The sequence below is a fragment of the Osmia bicornis genome, chromosome 12, assembly GCF_907164935.1.
Source record: "Osmia bicornis bicornis chromosome 12, iOsmBic2.1, whole genome shotgun sequence".
Lineage (NCBI taxonomy): Eukaryota > Metazoa > Arthropoda > Insecta > Hymenoptera > Megachilidae > Osmia > Osmia bicornis.
This window is the reverse complement of record NC_060227.1, coordinates 2962417-2980278: the sequence shown is the minus strand read 5'-3', so window position 1 is coordinate 2980278 and position 17862 is coordinate 2962417. Positions and strand designations below refer to the sequence as shown.

The following is a 17862-nucleotide window of genomic DNA, read 5'->3' as shown; positions in this document are numbered from 1 at the left end:
AAGTATGTCGCACTCCATACGCTAAGCTGTCTTAAAGTCCTTTTGCCTATACTATTAGCGTCCACCACTCGAACACGTTGGATGCAACGTGTTCGATGGGTGGGTAGCGCTATTAGCGAAGGGGTGCATCCTGCCTTAATGGCCAAGTGCCATTGCGGCCAGGTGCCTTAAACAGGCGGGATGGGTGGTATGTAGCGTCTGGCGTATGAACTAGGGGGCCTAAGAACCTTCGTTGCCAGCTGATATTAGCAGTGGACGCATGTGGAGTCATATTTGCTTAATTTTGCTTTTTAATATTTGCTCTTCAAGCATAATTTAAAGCTCCCCTTTAGTCATGTTGCTAGATCAGTATTTTCTATTTTAATTAGTGTTGCGAAAAATAACGCGAGAGTAAATATGACGATGCACTTACGAGTATAGGGTGGGAATCCTTTTGGTTTTGAAAGTCAATGCATTTAGTTAATCAAATTAGTTACAAGGATTCCGCGGCATAAGACCGTGAAACCATCTCATGGGAGATAAAACCATGCATTACTAGGCCTTTTCAGGCGCAGCTTTAGAATGTGGCGCACGACCATATGTTACATATTGTAAACTGCAGCCTTTTGTCTATACTATGGGCGTCCGTCAATCTGACACGTTGGATGCAACGTGTTGGACGGGGGGGGTAGCGTCCTTAGCGAAGGGGTGCATCCTATCCTAGGCGGGGTGGGTGGTGGTAGCGTCGTACGCAAGTACAGGGGGCCTAAGAACCTCCCTTGCCAGCCCTATATTAGAAGTGCACCATGTTTTCGTCATAATTGCTCTATTTTGCTATTGAGTATTTGCTCTTCAAGCATTGTAGAAAGCTCTTCGTTCATACTTCAAATTCATTCTGTCACGTTCACGGTTCATTCACACTTCAGCCTCACGAACTCTATCACATAATCATTTATCCACCCGCATACCCCAGTATAGTGAAATGTTAGTCCGTTAGATGTTTATGTACTAGTCATGTTTTTAGATCAAGATTTTCTATTTTAATTAGTGTTGCGAAAAATTTCCAACGCGAGAGTAAATATGACAATGCACTGACTAGTATTCGGTGGGAATCCTTTTGGTTTTTAAACTCAATCCAATATTTTATTTATTTAATCAAATTAGTTACAAGGATTCCGCGGCATAAGACCGTGAAACACCATCTCATGGGAGATAAACCCATGCATTACTAGGCCTTTGTAGGCGCAGCTTTAGAATACGGAACATATGAAAATATGTTACCATATTCTAAACTGTAGTCCTTTTGTCTATACTATGGGCGTCCGTCAATCTGACACCGTTGGATGCAACGTGTTGGACGGGCGGGTAGCGCTCTTAGCGAAGGGGTGCATCCTGTCCTGGCGTTACGACGTCCAGGCGGGGTGGGTGGTATGTAGCGTCGAGCGCAAGTTCAGGGGGCCTAAGAACCTCCGTTGCCAGCTGATATTAGCAGTGCACCATGTTTTTCGTCATAGTTGCTCAATTTTACTTTTCTGTATTTGCTCTTCAAGCTTTATATTTGCAAAGTCGAGTCACTTTTATTAAAATAGTCTGGTAAAAACGTTTATTTCATCGCTATCTTCTCCGTTCGCTTTCGTCTTCGACTGACCTCACACCGCGTTACGCATATCCTTTTACCCCCAATTGCTCTGTCTTTCTTTCGCGGTCATCCTCCAAGCTATCGGACTATATATTCCACCCCCCTGGGGGGACCAGCCCATATACTAAATCGGAGCCGTGAAATTTCGCCGATATTCTTACTTTTAGTAAAGTGAGAATATCATCTTTAGTATTTGCTAATCATACGTTTTAGCTTAGGCATTTCAGCACACATGAAGAAAACTGGTAGGTGAAAATACCTTTGGCCTTGTTCATTTTTATGCCCAAAGCCCATTCGGGTACTTAGATGTACTCGCGTGGGTGGAGGGCGGTGGACAAGGTTTAGTTTTAAGTGTAATACATTTTGGCGACTGACAAAAGTAGTGAACTAATAGTGAACCACGATATAAGTTCCACATGTGTGTGTGTGGTTAGGATGTGGGATTTGTATCGTTTAATAACAATCTTAACTTACTATAATATTACAAAATACTTATCAAGAATAAATTGAAAAATTTTTACATTACATATTCAATAGAATACGAAAATGAGATGTGTTACTTTAGCATAATGTTCACTATTATTTGTCAGTCGATTTCAGCAAAAAGGTATGAAATTATTAGAGTGTGAATGTTGAATTGAACTCGGGTGTCGGAGGCGTCCCGGGACGTTCTCCCTAGGTGTAGGCATTTTTGCACCCGGGTGGTTGTATGAGAACCGTGGAGTGAATTTTTGTGAGAATGATTTTTGCCCTTTTTTAAATATAGCGATAGGCAGGCAGGTAGTTTACTTCTGGTGTGATTGAGTTTAGTTTATAAGTAGGCAGGGCCAGAGCAAGCTTTCATGTTTCTCTTCGTATTCTCCTCTAATACGTGAGAAGCTTGTATCTGGGATTGGAAAACCAAAAATCAAGAGAAAAGATGAAAATGCAATTTAATTAATTTATCAATTAATTAATTTAGCATTCTCTCTTGATTTTTTCAAGGCCAAGCCTTATTAGTTTGTAAGTCGTAGTCGTGGTACTAGACCCGATTACAAAAATGAAGTATTAAAGTGAAAGTGAAGTGAAGTGAAATTAAAAAGTGTTTTGTGCTTGTACATTTGCAAAAATTGTGCAGGTATGCGAGTAGCGATTCAAGGGATCGTTGCTCGTTTACGTGTTATGTTTTTACAAATGTCTGAGCAAACGTAAAATTTTCGCGAGTGATTTTTGTGAGGCTATTGCCGAAGAAAGAAGAGGCTATATGCTGAAGAGCCCCGGCAAAATTTGCCCAGAAGAGGGGAACTACTAATGGCTCTCCATCTTCGGATGGACAGTCATTCTGTCACTATGCTCGCTAATTTGTTTTTTCGTTTTTTAGTTTTTTTTTGTATGATCCTTTTGTACATATCGTCGAGAACATATTGAACTCGAAATTTTATGAGTTCAATAGCCAGCTCGTTGAATGGTCGACTCGCGATTTTATTTCCCCTATTTCTTTTTTCTTTATTACTTTATTGAAATAAATTATTCTGTTCTTATTGATTTGCCCATCTATTATATTTCATGTTCTTATTTTAAATAGGTTCAATTTATTTAAAACATAGCCTGGGTGAGTTCTCATTTTATTAAACATCTCTGAGATTGTAATGGTAATTATATTTTCTGTTCTCTGCATTTTTCATTTCAATTGTAATCGAAATTATGATGTTAATTATATTTTCTATTTCAGCATTTTATTGTTGAATTGTTATTTTGTAAATTGTTACTGAAATTATGTTGTTAATTATATTTTCTATTTCAGCATTTTATTGTTTAAGGTTTTATGTTTGTTTTGGGGGGTTTTATGATTTTAGGGAGGTCACTATTTTATTTCAGGAAATTATTCTCCTCATGTATATAATAATCATCTTTTCTATTACAGCATTTTGTTGTTCAATTGTTATTTTGTTAATTGTTACTGAAATTATGATATTAATTATATTTTCTATTTCAGCATTTTATTGTTGAAGGTTTTATGTTGTTTGTTTTGAGGGGTTTTGTGATTTTAGGGAGGTCACTATTTTATTTCAGGAAATTATTCTCCTCATATATATAATAATCATCCTTTCTATTACAGCATTTTGTTGTTCAATTATTATTTTGTAATTGTTACTGAAATTATGATGTTAATTATATTTTCTATTTCAGCATTTTATTGTTGAAGGTTTTATGTTGTTTGTTTTGAGGGGTTTTGTGATTTTAGGGTGGTCACTATTTTATTTCAGGAAATTATTCTCCTCATGTATATAATAATCATCCTTTCTATTACAGCATTTTGTTGTTCAATTGTTATTTTGTTAATTGTTACTGAAATTATGATGTTAATTATATTTTCTATTTCAGCATTTTATTGTTGAAGGTTTTATGTTGTTTGTTTTGAGGGGTTTTGTGATTTTAGGGTGGTCACTATTTTATTTCAGGAAATTATCCTCTTCATGTATATAATAATCATCCTTTCTATTACAGCATTTTGTTGTTCAATTGTTATTTTGTTAATTGTTACTGAAATTATGATGTTAATTATATTTTCTATTTCAGCATTTTATTGTTAAATTATTATTATTTTCTCAATTGTTTCTGATATCAGGATGTTAATTTTATTTTCTATTTCAAGATTGTATTGTTTAAATTTTTATTTTATGTTGTATGTTTTGAATGGTTTCACGTTCTTATGATTTTAGGGTGGGTCACTAACGTAGCCACCTCCATGTGGTGTGACCTGGTAATTGATATCGTTTTCTAAAGATAACTTTTAGAAAGCGATATCAAGCTAAGAGCTACAATAAAAAAATTTATATATTTTTTAATTGGGAAATTAGTTTAAATTCAGAAAAGTATTTTCGGGATTGCAATATTACCATATAGAACGTATAATTATAGTAATTTTATAGTTCCTGAAAAAGGAACTTGTATGATTTTTGACTAATTACAAATGACTAATTACTTCCTTCTTTTCGAAGTCGGTTAAAAATAAAATAAAAAGAAAATCATAAAATATGGAATTTAGAAAGAATAAAGTTGTTTGATACGCAATGGTAGAAAGAAATCAACCCTGGCGAAGATATTTCAAGCAGAGACAGATCTCGCTCTTGTCCAGTGAACACATAATTTCTGCTTTTCATTTGATAGAAATTCGCTACGTTGATTAACAAATATTTTTCTTATAACAATTTTCAAGAGGAATTCATTATTGAATGAAAGTAAAAATTTGCATAAATGGAGGGTGGTTGGGATGAGGTAGGGCGGGTCTCTAAACCACAGCAACCTCCTCGTGGTTATTCGATGACCAATTAATAACTGTATCATTATTTCTATGGTACATTTATTAATTATGCAGCAAATAATACGAGCGAATTGGCTGCGAAATTTATGCTTTCTTTCCAATTTAATCTCTGTTATATATTTTTCAGGAACTATGCCTTTCAGATTCTGAAGTGTATCACATTGCAACTACAATTTTACGGAACGAAAATTAATAATAATGAATGCATGGTCAGTATTGTTTAATTATGTACTTATACATATAGCTATCGTAGCATACACGTGTCATTTAGGTGCATGCGAAAGGTGACGTAAGCGATAACATACCGTTAGTTGATAACATGCGATAATTGAGGTGGCGCTTGAATCAGTTTCTGTTCGGCCTAATTTTCAATGAAGCGTTGACTGTTTTATCGACGCGAAAGTTCGGCCGTCACGCTAGCATCGCCTTATAGTTTATAACTTATAAACTTGCAAACGCAGCGATAGGTTTAACACATATATAAGTCACATAGTATTTTATATATAATACTTATTTATAAAATGCTTAAATTTTGAATATTTATTTATTAAAGAAACGTTACATTTCTCACTAAAAAGATACATGGATTATATATGTAGTATGAAATCAATCATTAACTGCTATTAATTTACAGTGTGTCAAAATTACCTAAGTATTATAGAATTAAAGGAAAATTTATGCGGAGATTTTTTTTTTTAAGGATATTGCAATCAAAGATATACGTAAGATTCGTATTATCTACTAACCGGTTCACTAAATTTAGACTATAGTTGCTATCGCAGATACCGGAGCAAAAGCTATTCATTAAAACTTGTGTAAATAGCGTTCATTTCCTTAACAAGAATCAGTGTTGTAACAAAGTTTAAAGCATATATCACCAACTGTATTCAGTATACTGTTCATTCCTTTCAGCGGTATTTATATAATAATCATATATTTCTTATAAAACATTTACTACAAAAGAAACATCATGGCGTCGAAAAATTCTACTGCTGATACCGTTCCTACCAAATTGTACACGCGGGAAGAAGTTGTTAAACATAACGAAAGCAACGATTTGTGGCTTATTATTCACAACAAAGTTTACGATGTGACTTTATTTCTAGATCAGGTTTTTAATCACGTTTTCATATATATATATATAATATATCTTCCTCTATATTTTATAATATCTTGGTAAAATAAAATTTCTTTTATAATTTGCATTTAAGCATCCAGGTGGAGAAGAAGTTATTTTAGATCAAGGTGGTAAAGATGGAACAGAAGTTTTTGAGGACATCGGTCATTCTAGCGATGCTAGGAAAATAATGGAATCATATAAAATAGGAGAAATAGTAGAAGTAAGTATAGCATTTAATATTTATTTATCATTTATGCCATATAATTTATATTGTTGTTAATATGTAAGAAGTCAAATTGAAAAATTATAACTTGTTAATTTTAGAGTCAAAGAACAGAGGGAAATGCTGATGGTTTAACTGGAATAATTGACGAAGAAAGTACTAGGTATAAAATGTTTTCTACATCAATATTGATTATTACTATGTATATAAATTGTTGACAAAGTTATTCCAGGTATATAGTTTTGCTACTAACAACTTATCTGCATTGGTGTTGTATCTTTTAATTATCTATCATTTTTGGATAGCACAATTCAAAGCTTAACTCTTTTGTACTGTTACGCTTAATACATCTTTAACATCACATTTGTGCTTTTGTTTCTTTGTATATTGGTAAGTCATATTTGTGCTATCCAAAGCTGTAAGGTTATTAAAAATTGAAATGTATGATATGTGAATAGTCGGTGCTGCATCATGATGTGATGATCGGTAATTGCAGTGGTTCTTGGAGGTCATGGCTGATTCCTATTGCGCTTGGAGTTCTGGCAACATTTGTCTACCGTTACTTTATCAAAGCACACTGAGTCATTCCTAAGAATTATTTTTTATAATTTGTACAAACAACTGTTACAAATAATGAATCAAAAAATATGATATACATTGCACATACAGTTTTCTGATGATACGAAATTGCACATGGAAGCTGGCCTAGTATGAGAAGCTTTAACTTTAAAGTTATGCTTAAAAAAGAAAAAACAGTTTTCCAAACGCTCAGTGGTACAAAAGCCTTATTGAAATATCTGTTTCTGTATGTATAAAAAACGATACATTAATTAAATATGCAAACAATGTTTAAGTCATTGTTAAGTTTGTATTTATCACAGTTAAAAAGACTTAATATTAATTAAAATCCTTACATTCAAATAACGAAATATATAGTTAACAAACCAAAACGCTTTTATTTTTCTAATACACTGTGTATAATTAATATAATATATTACACTTTGACCATAAGATCTATTTAATGTTTGTTATATGTTTATGTATGTCATAAAATCAATATTATATAATAAAACTGCATTTTGTTATGTTTTACATATTGTATATAATGTTTTTACAAATACACGCGACTTATTGTTAGTGCATACATATGTACATGTTATCACTTTAAAAATATAGTAATTAGACCCGTGCTAGAGTTGTACATTGAAAATGAATTAAGGGTAAATTTCTTCAAATACTAATAATTATTTTTTTAATGATAAAGTTTTAAATACAATAGGAAGAAGAAACGTGAAATAATATGAAAAAGGAATTATCAGATGAATTCATAGATATCCGATAGAAGTCGAAAGGCAGAAACACGATATCGAGCGAGTTTGGGCGCCGACGCTAGGCGCTCGTCCCTCTATCTTCCTTTCCTTCTTGCACTCTCGGTTTCCCCTTCCCGACCTCGTTCCTGTTCGCTCTTCGGCGGGTACGTCTCCCTCTGTCGAACACCCAGTTCATCGCCAAAGGTGGATCGGTGCAAGTCGTATCGTGGTATTATAGTTACATATCTAACCCATACATAAAATTTGTGTTAGAAATCGAAAATCAAATAGAATTCAGTTCGAGCGTAGAAGACGAGGCTTCCTCTAAGTCTTTGGGCTGTTAACGTTCGAAAATTCAGACGAAAGAAAGGGCGTACAGCATTGTCGCCCGTTGATACGCAAACGAGAGATTCACAAGAGAATTTAGCGCAAAAATATAGCCAGACGACGGTCCGAAGACAGCTGTAAACGGCAGAGACAGTGGTTGCACCGAAAAGTCGGCGTGGTGTCATGAGAGGCGGTCTCACAGTCCGCCCTTCTTATCGGTCCCTCTTAGAGTCATGCATGTCGCGCCCTTCAAACGAGGTGAGCGACATTATCATTTTTCTCTATTTTTTTCTTTTTTCTTTTAAACGTATATCGCGGTCATTGTTCACATCGTTTTACGTGACCCAATGACACTTACCCTGGCTAGAGCCACTTAATTCGTAATTGGAAAGATTCGCGCGCTTTTTACCCTCGCCGGGCTACTCATTCATAAACGTGACTTCCATTCTTGGACCAAGTTCTTCACTCGAGTTGTTAACACAACTAAAAATTACATGTAAACAGTACACAAAACAATAAAGAAGAAAATAAAATTAGATATGTTCAATCTGACAAACAACTCTATAAAAAGAGAAAAGATTGATCGTAATTGAAGTCATTGAATAACTAAAATAATATCAGGTAGATTATATGAAAATTGCAGAGCATTTTGAAATTTTCTCAGAAAAGACACGTATCAACGATCAAATAAAACCTGTTGGTACTAGAGTTACAGGACAAGAAAGCACGTGTGTGTGCCAAGACACATCGTAATTCTTATTTCCTTCTGCTCCTCGGTATTTTCGTTGAGCTAATTAATTTTACTCATTGCCAAATGAATTTTGTGCAAAAAGGAAAAATTGAAATATCGAAAGCACGTGAAATCTTGTCTTACGTAACAAGTGCAAACAGTGTCTCATTTTTTTTTCGAAGAATCTTTTCTTTTTCCTTTTCGAATCATTATGCGCAAATAACACCTTATTACATAGTAGTTAAAAAGCTAATGAATATTCAATAAAATAAAATGCATTACTCAAGGTTCGTAGAAATTGGGGAAAATTTATGTATATACTTATTATTTAGAATGAGTGATAAAATATTCATAACATGTATCGCAAACAGATACTTTGATAAATTTATAGTTTGTAGTCACTGTTAATTGGCATAGACGAGTGTAGGTTTTCAAAATGAATTTGCTACCGTGATGGCGCGAAGTCGAAAACCAGGGCCCGTTTAATTGATACAAATTGTAGGAAACGAAGGCAAATGATTGTTATGCAACTGAAGAGCGCAACTACCAAAATCCACGAAGTCCAAGTTGCGTCATCCCGTGAAACGGTAAGCTCGTAGGGTGCACAAATTCTTTCGGATAGATCCAAGAATATCCGCGATTTTCTATTTAATCACCTCGACAATGACAGAGCTAAATTTATCAAAGTCAAGAACAACCATCGATTTTCCTATCTTCCTTCCTTCGCTATTCTATTCATTCATAAACGGCTAACGATCTCTCAAAATCTACCTATCTTTCAATCATTCGAAAAACGCAGCCGAGAGTTCTGGCTCGAGTAAAGTATTTTTAGAAAAGAGTATTTTAAGAGGGTATTTTAATAGTGTACTTTGAGATGGTCCGTGCAAAAGTGATTTACCACCTTTCCTCGTCCAATGTATTTGTCATTCGAAAATTATAACAATAATCTAATTCACTTGATACATTATGAAGTTTAAACGATCGATTAATCATTCTTAGGCGATTTTGAAGATTCCTCGGAGAAAAGAAAATCGAAATTTGTTTAAAAAAGAAATCCGCTAAAAATATAACCGAGGAAAGATAGAAATTGTTTTAAATAACGGAAAGACGTAGTACTACGTCAGCGGCCGCAAATATACACAAGTGTTACGTACTTGCTGCAAATTGCATCCTCTATAAAATCCAATTTTTCTATATAATTTTTTTTTTTTTTTTTTTCAATAAATACAAATAGACGATTGATAGCGTTTCGATCTCAATCTTCCAGCGCATCATTTCGAGATTTTATTTATAACATTTCATAATAGACATGTGCCGTTCGAAGTGGACACAAATAGACGAACGACTTTACAACGAACCTACTCGATAAAGAGACGACGACAAGTACTCAACGACGCGACGTGTTCCGTTTAAGCCAATTATTCTTTACACGCAAACTAATGCACAGTTATGTTCTTCTTCGTGCTATTCTCTTGCTATCCGGCTTATACGTGTTTCAAACAACGTTGCTTTTATCGTAAATGCTTGAGTCTGAACCGCACTTGCTACTATACATAGATCTACTATCTTATTAATGAGTTAATCATTACTAATCGTTGAATAATTAAAAAAATCTAGAAAACATTCTTCAATTTTTCTAAACTTTTCGTTTAATCATTTATAAACTGTTCTTTAACAACGGGTCATAAGATGGCAATGAGAAACATTATGATCGATAGAGTGAAATGAAAACCGTTGACCAATGTCATGTGGCTATAAATCAACAGCTTTACTCTGACAATTTTACTATTTGACGTGGGAAAGAAATTAAATGTTCTATTCCGTCGGTATTTACGCAGCAATAATGAAGTTATAAAAAGCTTTGCCACTTTAGCTGTCGTACGTTTGCATTTTGAATCTCAAATATTTGAAAAAGGAATTCCTGAAGTGGATTTAAACGAAAACGTGACGATAATAAGGATTGGAGAAGAAGGTCGAAATCTTGAATAAATTATTCAATCAATCAGCATCAATTTACCGAATAACTGACGAGTAAAAATAAAATCCATTACTCAAAGTGTTGATCATTGTAGGGGCGCGCCACAATGTTTCAGCCTGTTCGCGCAATTTTCAACTCGATGAATCGATTAGGAGTTTACGCGTCGACAAAGAGGTTCAAAGTTTAGATGTATAGTTCGTGGAACCTATCAGAGTAAACTAGAAGTCGTTGACTACATAGAACTCGATGCGAAAACACGTTTGTTTTCTCCTCCGTTTGAATTACGTGCTATCCAATCGATATCGTATCGAATCTATTTGACGCGCGAATTGAAAAATTATGGAAAACGTAAATTTCCAACATCGTTCCTACGGACGAAGAAATTGGAGGGTAAATTTTACAGCCTTCTATCGTGAATCCAATCTTCTTTCAACCAAGACCTTGCACGGAGATCGGTTTCTTTCGCGTGAACGATCAATTAAACGCAATTGGATCATTACGACACTTTAGTACAATAGGCATTAACACGGCTTAGAAACGGTTTTTATTGATGGCGTTTGAATTGACGATTATGAAAGTTTCAATCTTTCTCGTTTCGCTATTCATCTTCTCTCATGATTATTTACGTCACGTTAACTGCGAAAGGTAATTAGCGACAACAATGTTCAATTATATCGCAGTCTTCGAACAATCGGACGCATTTCGGTCACGAATGCGTGACACCAGCCGTCAAAGTGTTAATTGAAGAATTAAATTCTTTTATCCTTGATAACGTGTCGTGCTTACACGTCATTAATTTCATTTTAACATTGAACGTGTTAACGATTAGAAGCGACGAGTAATTCATTAAATGAGTTTCATACGTGGCGCACCATTGCGACAATCTAGATTTTATCCGTTCCACGGTTTTTCACCAGAATTTAGATGAAATTAACTGTAACAAACGACGAGTAATAAAGTAAAAGGATCATAAACGTGCAGTGATTTCATGCCAGGCAATAAAATGACCACTGAGAGACGCTGCTGGCTACTAAACACCACGAACATCCGTGTTAACATATCGCATTACCAGTTCGACGGATTTTGCAATTTAATTCTCATTGTCAGTTTGTCACTCGACGAGCATAATGCTTCTTTATCAGTCTTAATTATTTACGTAACGTTCTTATTTCGTGTTAACAATTGCACCGTTAAAATAATTACTCTGCAAAGCTGTTTGCAAAAGATAACAGTTTTCCCGATTTGATCCTTTATGTAATGTTTTAAAAAATAGTTTTACGACGCATTGTACACGTACGTGGTCAAGCCATTAAAGTTCTCTTCAGTATTGCAACACACATCGCATGAACAACCTAAGCCAAAAACTCTAGCTTCAAATCTGAACTATTATTAATCCGAACTGTTATTTTAATACGTTTTTTCTCACAAATGTAACGTAATCGGTACAAAGTAGAATAAATACATGGCTAAAGGACACTGGCGTTTGCGTAGCGACAAAACAGGTCAGCAATTTTTGCGGACGTCTCATTTGCAGAATCGTTCAGCCTTTCTTTTCGATGAAAGAAAATGCAAACGATGCTTCTGTAATTAAATTCTTGGACGTTTAATTTAGTGGGTCTTGGAAGTGTGGGAGGGGTCGGCTGATTTTCGTCAGCGAAGTCGTGTCCAAGGACCCTCAGAAGGTATTTTCATTTATTGGGGAAAATCGAAAAGTTTCTTGTGGACCTGCCTGCCACCCTCTTTAAAATAGCAAGCAGCACAACGGACGATATTCTGTCGAGTGCGTTAGTTGGTGCTGGTCGCGTGAAAATTTATGCTTCCTTGCGAAATAAATGCTTATTAACGGAATATAGTTTCATTCAGTCACACACCCTCGTCATCGGCTCAGATGAATTTCTAAATTTATTTTTGCGGAATGAGTTCGTTTTCAAGCACAAACTATAGGAGCATGTATTATATTTAACGAGGCTCAATTTTATGGGATAAATCGAACGATATTTAAAAAAGTACAGTATTTAAATATCGTGGAAAGATAAAACCATGGTGGTACGACGAGAGAATCGATAGTCCTTTATCGAAAGGTCACCTTGAAGAAGAAGTGACACACGCTTTGCGTAGAGCACGAGACACGATCGGCTGGGTGTTGAATTCGTTTAAAAAGAAAAAGAGAACAATTATACTCGTGTTGCGCTTTAGACGATTATTCATCGCAGCGTTCCATAAAGGTTTACTGCTTTCGGTATCCGTTATCGAGCTAACTATTGATAATATCGATTCTTGCGGTAGGCACACGCGCTATAAACTTCCAACAATCTACCTTAATTATCAACCTCGTAAATGATTAACAAACTCTGTAACGGAGTTTGTTTTGGTTGCACGAACGATATCTATTCGTCATTGATTTAGAAAAGCACGTGTTCAGATTCAGACTACCACCGTCTATTATCAAGGAAGGAACAACAATCTTACAGGTCACGAGAAATCTTTTGGCATACGTCCACGCGAACTATTACGGTAGCAGCAACATCGTCGCGACGTTAATAACAAGAATAACAAACGTCATATGCCGGCATAAATACAAATTGAAGGATTTCACGCTTTTTAGATTCACGAGCATCCTCTCCAAGTATCTTGGCATCTCTCTTATTAGTTGAAATGAAGATATTAAAATACATTTTGATACTTGTATTAGATTTTTATTGAATATTAAATAAATACATCATTTATTTGCGAAACTTTGAACAATTATGTACGAAGGTATCGCGATGCTGCGCTTTGAACACGTTTCTCGTCGAACCATTAGAAAAATCTATTAACGATGATAAAAACGTTTTGTTTCAGCTACCGTGGGACATGATCCACAGACGAGCAACGGCAACAATCAGTTGCAGCAACAGATGCAAGGCGGTGGATGGATCGGAATCCCTGAGTCGACGTTGGTTCAACGATCCGTCAGAGGCAACGATAACAGCAACGGTTGGAACCATCCAGTTATATCGTCGTTTCAACATGGTCAACAGCAACAACAGCTACACGAACGGAAACAGAAAGAAGTTAAATCTGGGGAGCTGGGAGATGATGAAGATGGGGGTGGAGGGGGTGGAGGGGTGGAGGGGACGGACCCAGAGGAGAACAACTCTGTTCACCTCAAGAGACGGGTGGGACTCGTCAGTGGGGTGGCTCTAATCGTTGGTACCATGATAGGTAACGATCCCCAAAATCTATAATCAGATCATTTACTTTCGCAAGATAAATACGCAAAGACTTGTGAAATAGCTCTATATGTCTCTAATTAATTCTCTATGTAAACGATAGGTTCTGGGATATTCGTTTCGCCGTCAGGGCTTTTGGTTCGGACTGGCAGTATCGGAGTCAGCTTCCTGGTATGGACGGCCTGCGGCATGTTGAGTCTGTGTGGTGCGTTAGCATACGCTGAGCTGGGTACAATGAACACAAGCAGCGGCGCCGAGTACGCTTACTTCATGGATGCGTTCGGCGCAGCGCCTGCATTCCTCTTCTCATGGGTCTCGACGTTGGTCTTGAAACCGTCTCAGATGGCGATCATATGTCTCTCGTTCGCTCAGTACGCGGTCGAAGCCTTCGCGGCTGACTGCGATCCACCCGAGGAAGTCGTTAAACTCGTTGCGCTCCTCGCCATCGTACTTATATTACTGGTGAACTGTTACAGCGTTAATCTGGCGACGGGTGTACAAAACGCGTTTACAGCAGCTAAACTGATCGCCATACTGGTTGTGATAGCCGGTGGCTCGTACAAGTTGATACAGGGTAACACGCAGCATCTGAAAGGAGCCTTCGAAACAATGGACGGAAGCACCGTTAACATTGGTAGATTAGCTACAGCTTTTTACACTGGTCTATGGGCCTACGACGGATGGAACAATCTTAATTACGTCACCGAAGAGATCAAAGATCCTTCGAAGAATTTACCACGTTCGATTATGATTGGTATACCACTTGTTACGCTGTGTTACGCGTTAATAAACCTATCGTACCTAGCTGTGATGTCCCCTTCGGAGATGATCGAAAGCGAGGCTGTCGCGGTGGTAAGGCATCTTGTCATTTCATCTACTTTGTCTATTCGTTTTAACTTTTAAATTTAATTAATAATTGTCTCTTTAACGTTTCACAGACTTTTGGAAATCGGATTCTTGGCGTGATGGCATGGCTTATGCCACTCTCAGTTGCGATCAGCACTTTTGGTTCTGCGAATGGTACTCTCTTTGCAGCAGGTAGACTATGTTTCGCCGCATCTCGAGAAGGCCATTTACTCGATTGTCTCAGCTATGTACACGTGCGACGCTTTACTCCTGCTCCAGGACTTATTTTTCACTCGCTTGTTGCAGGTACCTTTTGTATTCCCATTTTATTCTTCGGTATCTACATATTAACGATTAATAAATACGTGTATATTTACTAATTACTTTATGAAATACCTCTTAGGAGCAATGGTACTATCCGGAAACATAGATTCTTTGATCGATTTTTTTTCATTTACCGCTTGGATCTTCTATGGTGGAGCAATGCTAGCTCTATTGGTGATGCGAAGGACCAGACCGAATCATCCTCGACCGTACAAATGTCCGCTGATAATACCTGTGCTTGTACTTGGAATCTCTGCGTACCTGATTGTAGCGCCAATCATCGAGAAACCTCAGATCGAATACTTATACGCAACTGGATTCATATTTGCGGGCATGTTTGTCTACCTCCCCTTTGTTAAATATGGATACGTGCCCAAATTTATGGGTAAATATTGCTTCTATAATTTAACATTTTTCGGTATTAAGTACAGGTAGATAAAGTTACTCTTTCCATTTTCAGAAGGAATAAACGCCTTTCTCCAAATGTTACTCGAGGTAGCGCCAACAGCTGCAGCCTTTGATTGACCTCGACTGAATACATAAAGTTATTCTTTAAATGCCAAACCATTCCATTACGGCATCGTGAATGTTATATAAATATCTATTTTAAATGTGTATAAACAAAAATATGTATCCTATTACTAAAGCTCAAGGCTGGCCTGAATGAATTCATAAATACATGAAAAATATTATTTTATTACTTGTTAGTTATACAATACATGGAACATGTTGTTGAATACAATGAGCAAATGTAGTAAGAACTAAACAAAATAAATAAAAATATTTTAAATGTTTATAGTTGGAATTTTATTTCCTATTTTTATTCACTTTCTTGTTCACTTTCCCATAAATTTCTAATATATCGTTTGAATTTTTCTTACGAATCTTCTTGGTTCTGTGTGTTATCAGACTCTTCTCGAGTCCCGATACGCGTGTTACCTTCTTTTCTGTGTTCTTCCTTTGCTCTTTTAATTCTTTATAATTAATACCTTTTTTCTTAGGAGCTTTTGCACCTAAACTTAAAGCAAGTGCAACTTTTGTTTCTTCTGCTTTTACTTTTTCAAAACCGGACATACCAAATTTCATAACCTCGTATCTGATACGTTTCATTTCCCGTTCTTGTCTCTTTTTATAATCATTATGTTCCTCTTCTTTATTAATTTTTATGCTAAATCTAGAACTTTGTACTTCGTTTCCATGCTGATTTTCAGTCACGTTATCTTTTCTTTTTCTTTTTGGTTTTTCATAATTAACTGACATGAATGCATTCACAGCGTCCTTGTTTAATTTTGACACCCGTGTTGGAATAAAGTCTTCCATTATATAAGATATTAATAAAAAAAAACTTAATAATAATTTTACTTCATTCAAATTAAATATGATTATTTTTAACACCTGAGCAGAATGTTAAACAAAACCTATAAATCTCTACAATCAATTAAAATTTAAAAGGTTTCTTCGAACTAGCAGTGACTACAGATATAAAAGAATGGAGATGGCTTTGTTTTCGAGGGATTGCGACTTGCGGGGTCCCAGACACCCCAAATGAGATTAGGTCGGTGCACAGAAAAAGTCGGAGGGGTCCCTAACACCCCCAGACGATATCAGGTCGGCGCACAATAAGTCGAAGGGGTCCCCGATACCCCATGATAATATTTTGTCGGTATGTAAAGAGAGTTGCAGGGGTCCCTGATACCCCGAGATGATATTAGGTCGGGGCTCAATAAGTCGCGGGGTCCACGATACCCCAAGATGATATTTTGTCGGTATGCAGATTGAGTCGCCGGGGTTCCAGACACCCCAATACGATATCAGGTCCATATGCAGAGAGAGTTATCGGTGCCTCGGGGTCCTTAACACCCCTCGATAATATCAGGTCCGTATGAAGATGGTACAACCAGCATACTTTTTTTCCAGAGTTTATTTAATTTGCTTCATTTCTTTTTTTTTGCTTATTAACTAAGCTTATCGAAGGGAGATAGCATTTATGATTATATCTCTCTTCTGAGTCTCAGCCGAGGATCCAATTTATTCTACTTTATCAAGTTATTTATATAATTTTATCCCTCATTATAGACCAAGGCCATCTCAGTATCCCTTACATCCCTGCATTCCTTTCATCGCTTCATCCCTTACATCCCTACATTCTTTTCATCCCTGCATTCTTTCCATCCCTACATTCCTTTCATCGCTTCATCCCTTACATCCCTACATTCTTTTCATCCCTACATTTCTTACACCTATGCATCCCTTATAATAAATATATTATAAAGACTGCTTCGCCTAAAGGTAAGTAAAGGTAAGTCACTTACTTTTTCGCGAAATTCTCGAAAAAATAGCGCCCCCTAGCGGCAAAAATTTGAACTAAAATGTCGATATCGAATCAGCGCCCTCTGGTGTCGGTAAAAGGAACTAAATCTTGCTCGATTTCTGGCCCTCTAGCGGCAAAAATGTGAACTAAAATCTCGATGTTGGATCAGCGCCATCTGGTTTCGGAAAAAGGAACTAAATCTTGCTCAATTTCTGGCCCTCTAGCGGCAAAAATGTGAACTAAAATCTCGATGTTGGATCAGCGCCATCTGGTTTCGGAAAAAGGAACTAAATCTTGCTCGGTTTCTGGCCCTCTAGCGGCAAAAATGTGAACTAAAATCTCGATGTTGGATCAGCGCCATCTGGTTTCGGAAAAAGGAACTAAATCTTGCTCAATTTCTGGCCCTCTAGCGGCAAAAATGTGAACTAAAAACTCGATGTTGGATCAGCGCCATCTGGTTTCGGAAAAAGGAACTAAATCTTGCTCGGTTTCTGGCCCTCTAGCGGCAAAAATGTGAACTAAAATCTCGATGTTGGATCAGCGCCCTCTGGTGGCGAAA

General features: G+C 36.4%; 3 protein-coding genes across 10 annotated transcripts; 2 read left to right on the top strand and 1 right to left on the bottom strand.

Moving 5' to 3' along the window:
* The first annotated feature begins 5375 nt into the window (after window positions 1-5375).
* Window positions 5376-7357, top strand: LOC114873178 (cytochrome b5-like). Of its 5 annotated transcripts, XM_029181219.2 has the most exons (6): window positions 5376-6033; window positions 6134-6262; window positions 6367-6428; window positions 6489-6497; window positions 6571-6655; window positions 6724-6816. In XM_029181219.2, the coding sequence occupies exons 1-5, from the start codon at window positions 5893-5895 to the stop codon at window positions 6608-6610; spliced, it is 381 nt and encodes a 126-aa protein (XP_029037052.1). In that variant the 5' UTR covers window positions 5376-5892; the 3' UTR covers window positions 6611-6655; window positions 6724-6816. The 5 variants fall into 5 exon arrangements, with proteins under 5 accessions (XP_029037052.1, XP_029037051.1, XP_029037053.1 ...); XM_029181217.2 differs by lacking the exons at window positions 6489-6497; window positions 6571-6655 and having other exon boundaries at window positions 5379-5737; window positions 5835-6033; window positions 6762-7357; XM_029181218.2 differs by lacking the exon at window positions 6724-6816 and having other exon boundaries at window positions 6489-6714.
* Window positions 7358-7749: 392 nt separating this feature from the next.
* LOC114873209 (b(0,+)-type amino acid transporter 1-like) lies at window positions 7750-15786 on the top strand. 4 transcript variants are annotated; one of them, XM_029181288.2, is made up of 7 exons: window positions 7750-8160; window positions 9135-9219; window positions 13452-13814; window positions 13926-14674; window positions 14761-14974; window positions 15072-15377; window positions 15453-15786. In XM_029181288.2, exons 3-7 carry the CDS (start codon window positions 13508-13510, stop codon window positions 15515-15517), a joined length of 1641 nt encoding a protein of 546 aa, XP_029037121.1. In that variant the 5' UTR covers window positions 7750-8160; window positions 9135-9219; window positions 13452-13507; the 3' UTR covers window positions 15518-15786. The 4 variants fall into 4 exon arrangements, with proteins under 4 accessions (XP_029037121.1, XP_029037120.1, XP_029037122.1 ...); XM_029181287.2 differs by lacking the exon at window positions 9135-9219; XM_029181289.2 differs by lacking the exons at window positions 7750-8160; window positions 9135-9219 and adding an exon at window positions 11477-12112 and having other exon boundaries at window positions 15134-15377; window positions 15453-15545.
* On the bottom strand, window positions 15669-16454 carry LOC114873210 (uncharacterized protein C1orf131-like). Its single transcript, XM_029181290.2, has one exon. The coding sequence runs from the start codon at window positions 16310-16312 to the stop codon at window positions 15800-15802; it is 513 nt and encodes a 170-aa protein (XP_029037123.1). The 5' UTR covers window positions 16313-16454; the 3' UTR covers window positions 15669-15799.
* Window positions 16455-17862: the final 1408 nt, after the last annotated feature.

Excerpts from the sequence above, each read along its gene's own strand:
- LOC114873209 (XM_029181286.2), top strand. The coding sequence starts at position 12,073 with ATGGCTAAAGGACACTGGCGTTTGCGTAGCGACAAAACAG. Across the intron at positions 13,815-13,925 it reads AATCGTTGGTACCATGATAG|GTTCTGGGATATTCGTTTCG; the intron begins GTAACGATCCCC and ends TGTAAACGATAG. Across the intron at positions 14,675-14,760 it reads AAAGCGAGGCTGTCGCGGTG|ACTTTTGGAAATCGGATTCT; the intron begins GTAAGGCATCTT and ends AACGTTTCACAG.
- LOC114873178 (XM_029181217.2), top strand. The coding sequence starts at position 5,893 with ATGGCGTCGAAAAATTCTACTGCTGATACCGTTCCTACCAAATTGTAC. Across the intron at positions 6,034-6,133 it reads TGACTTTATTTCTAGATCAG|CATCCAGGTGGAGAAGAAGT; the intron begins GTTTTTAATCAC and ends TTTGCATTTAAG. Across the intron at positions 6,429-6,761 it reads ATTGACGAAGAAAGTACTAG|TGGTTCTTGGAGGTCATGGC; the intron begins GTATAAAATGTT and ends CGGTAATTGCAG.
- LOC114873210 (XM_029181290.2), bottom strand. The coding sequence starts at position 16,312 with ATGGAAGACTTTATTCCAACACGGGTGTCAAAATTAAACAAGGACGCT.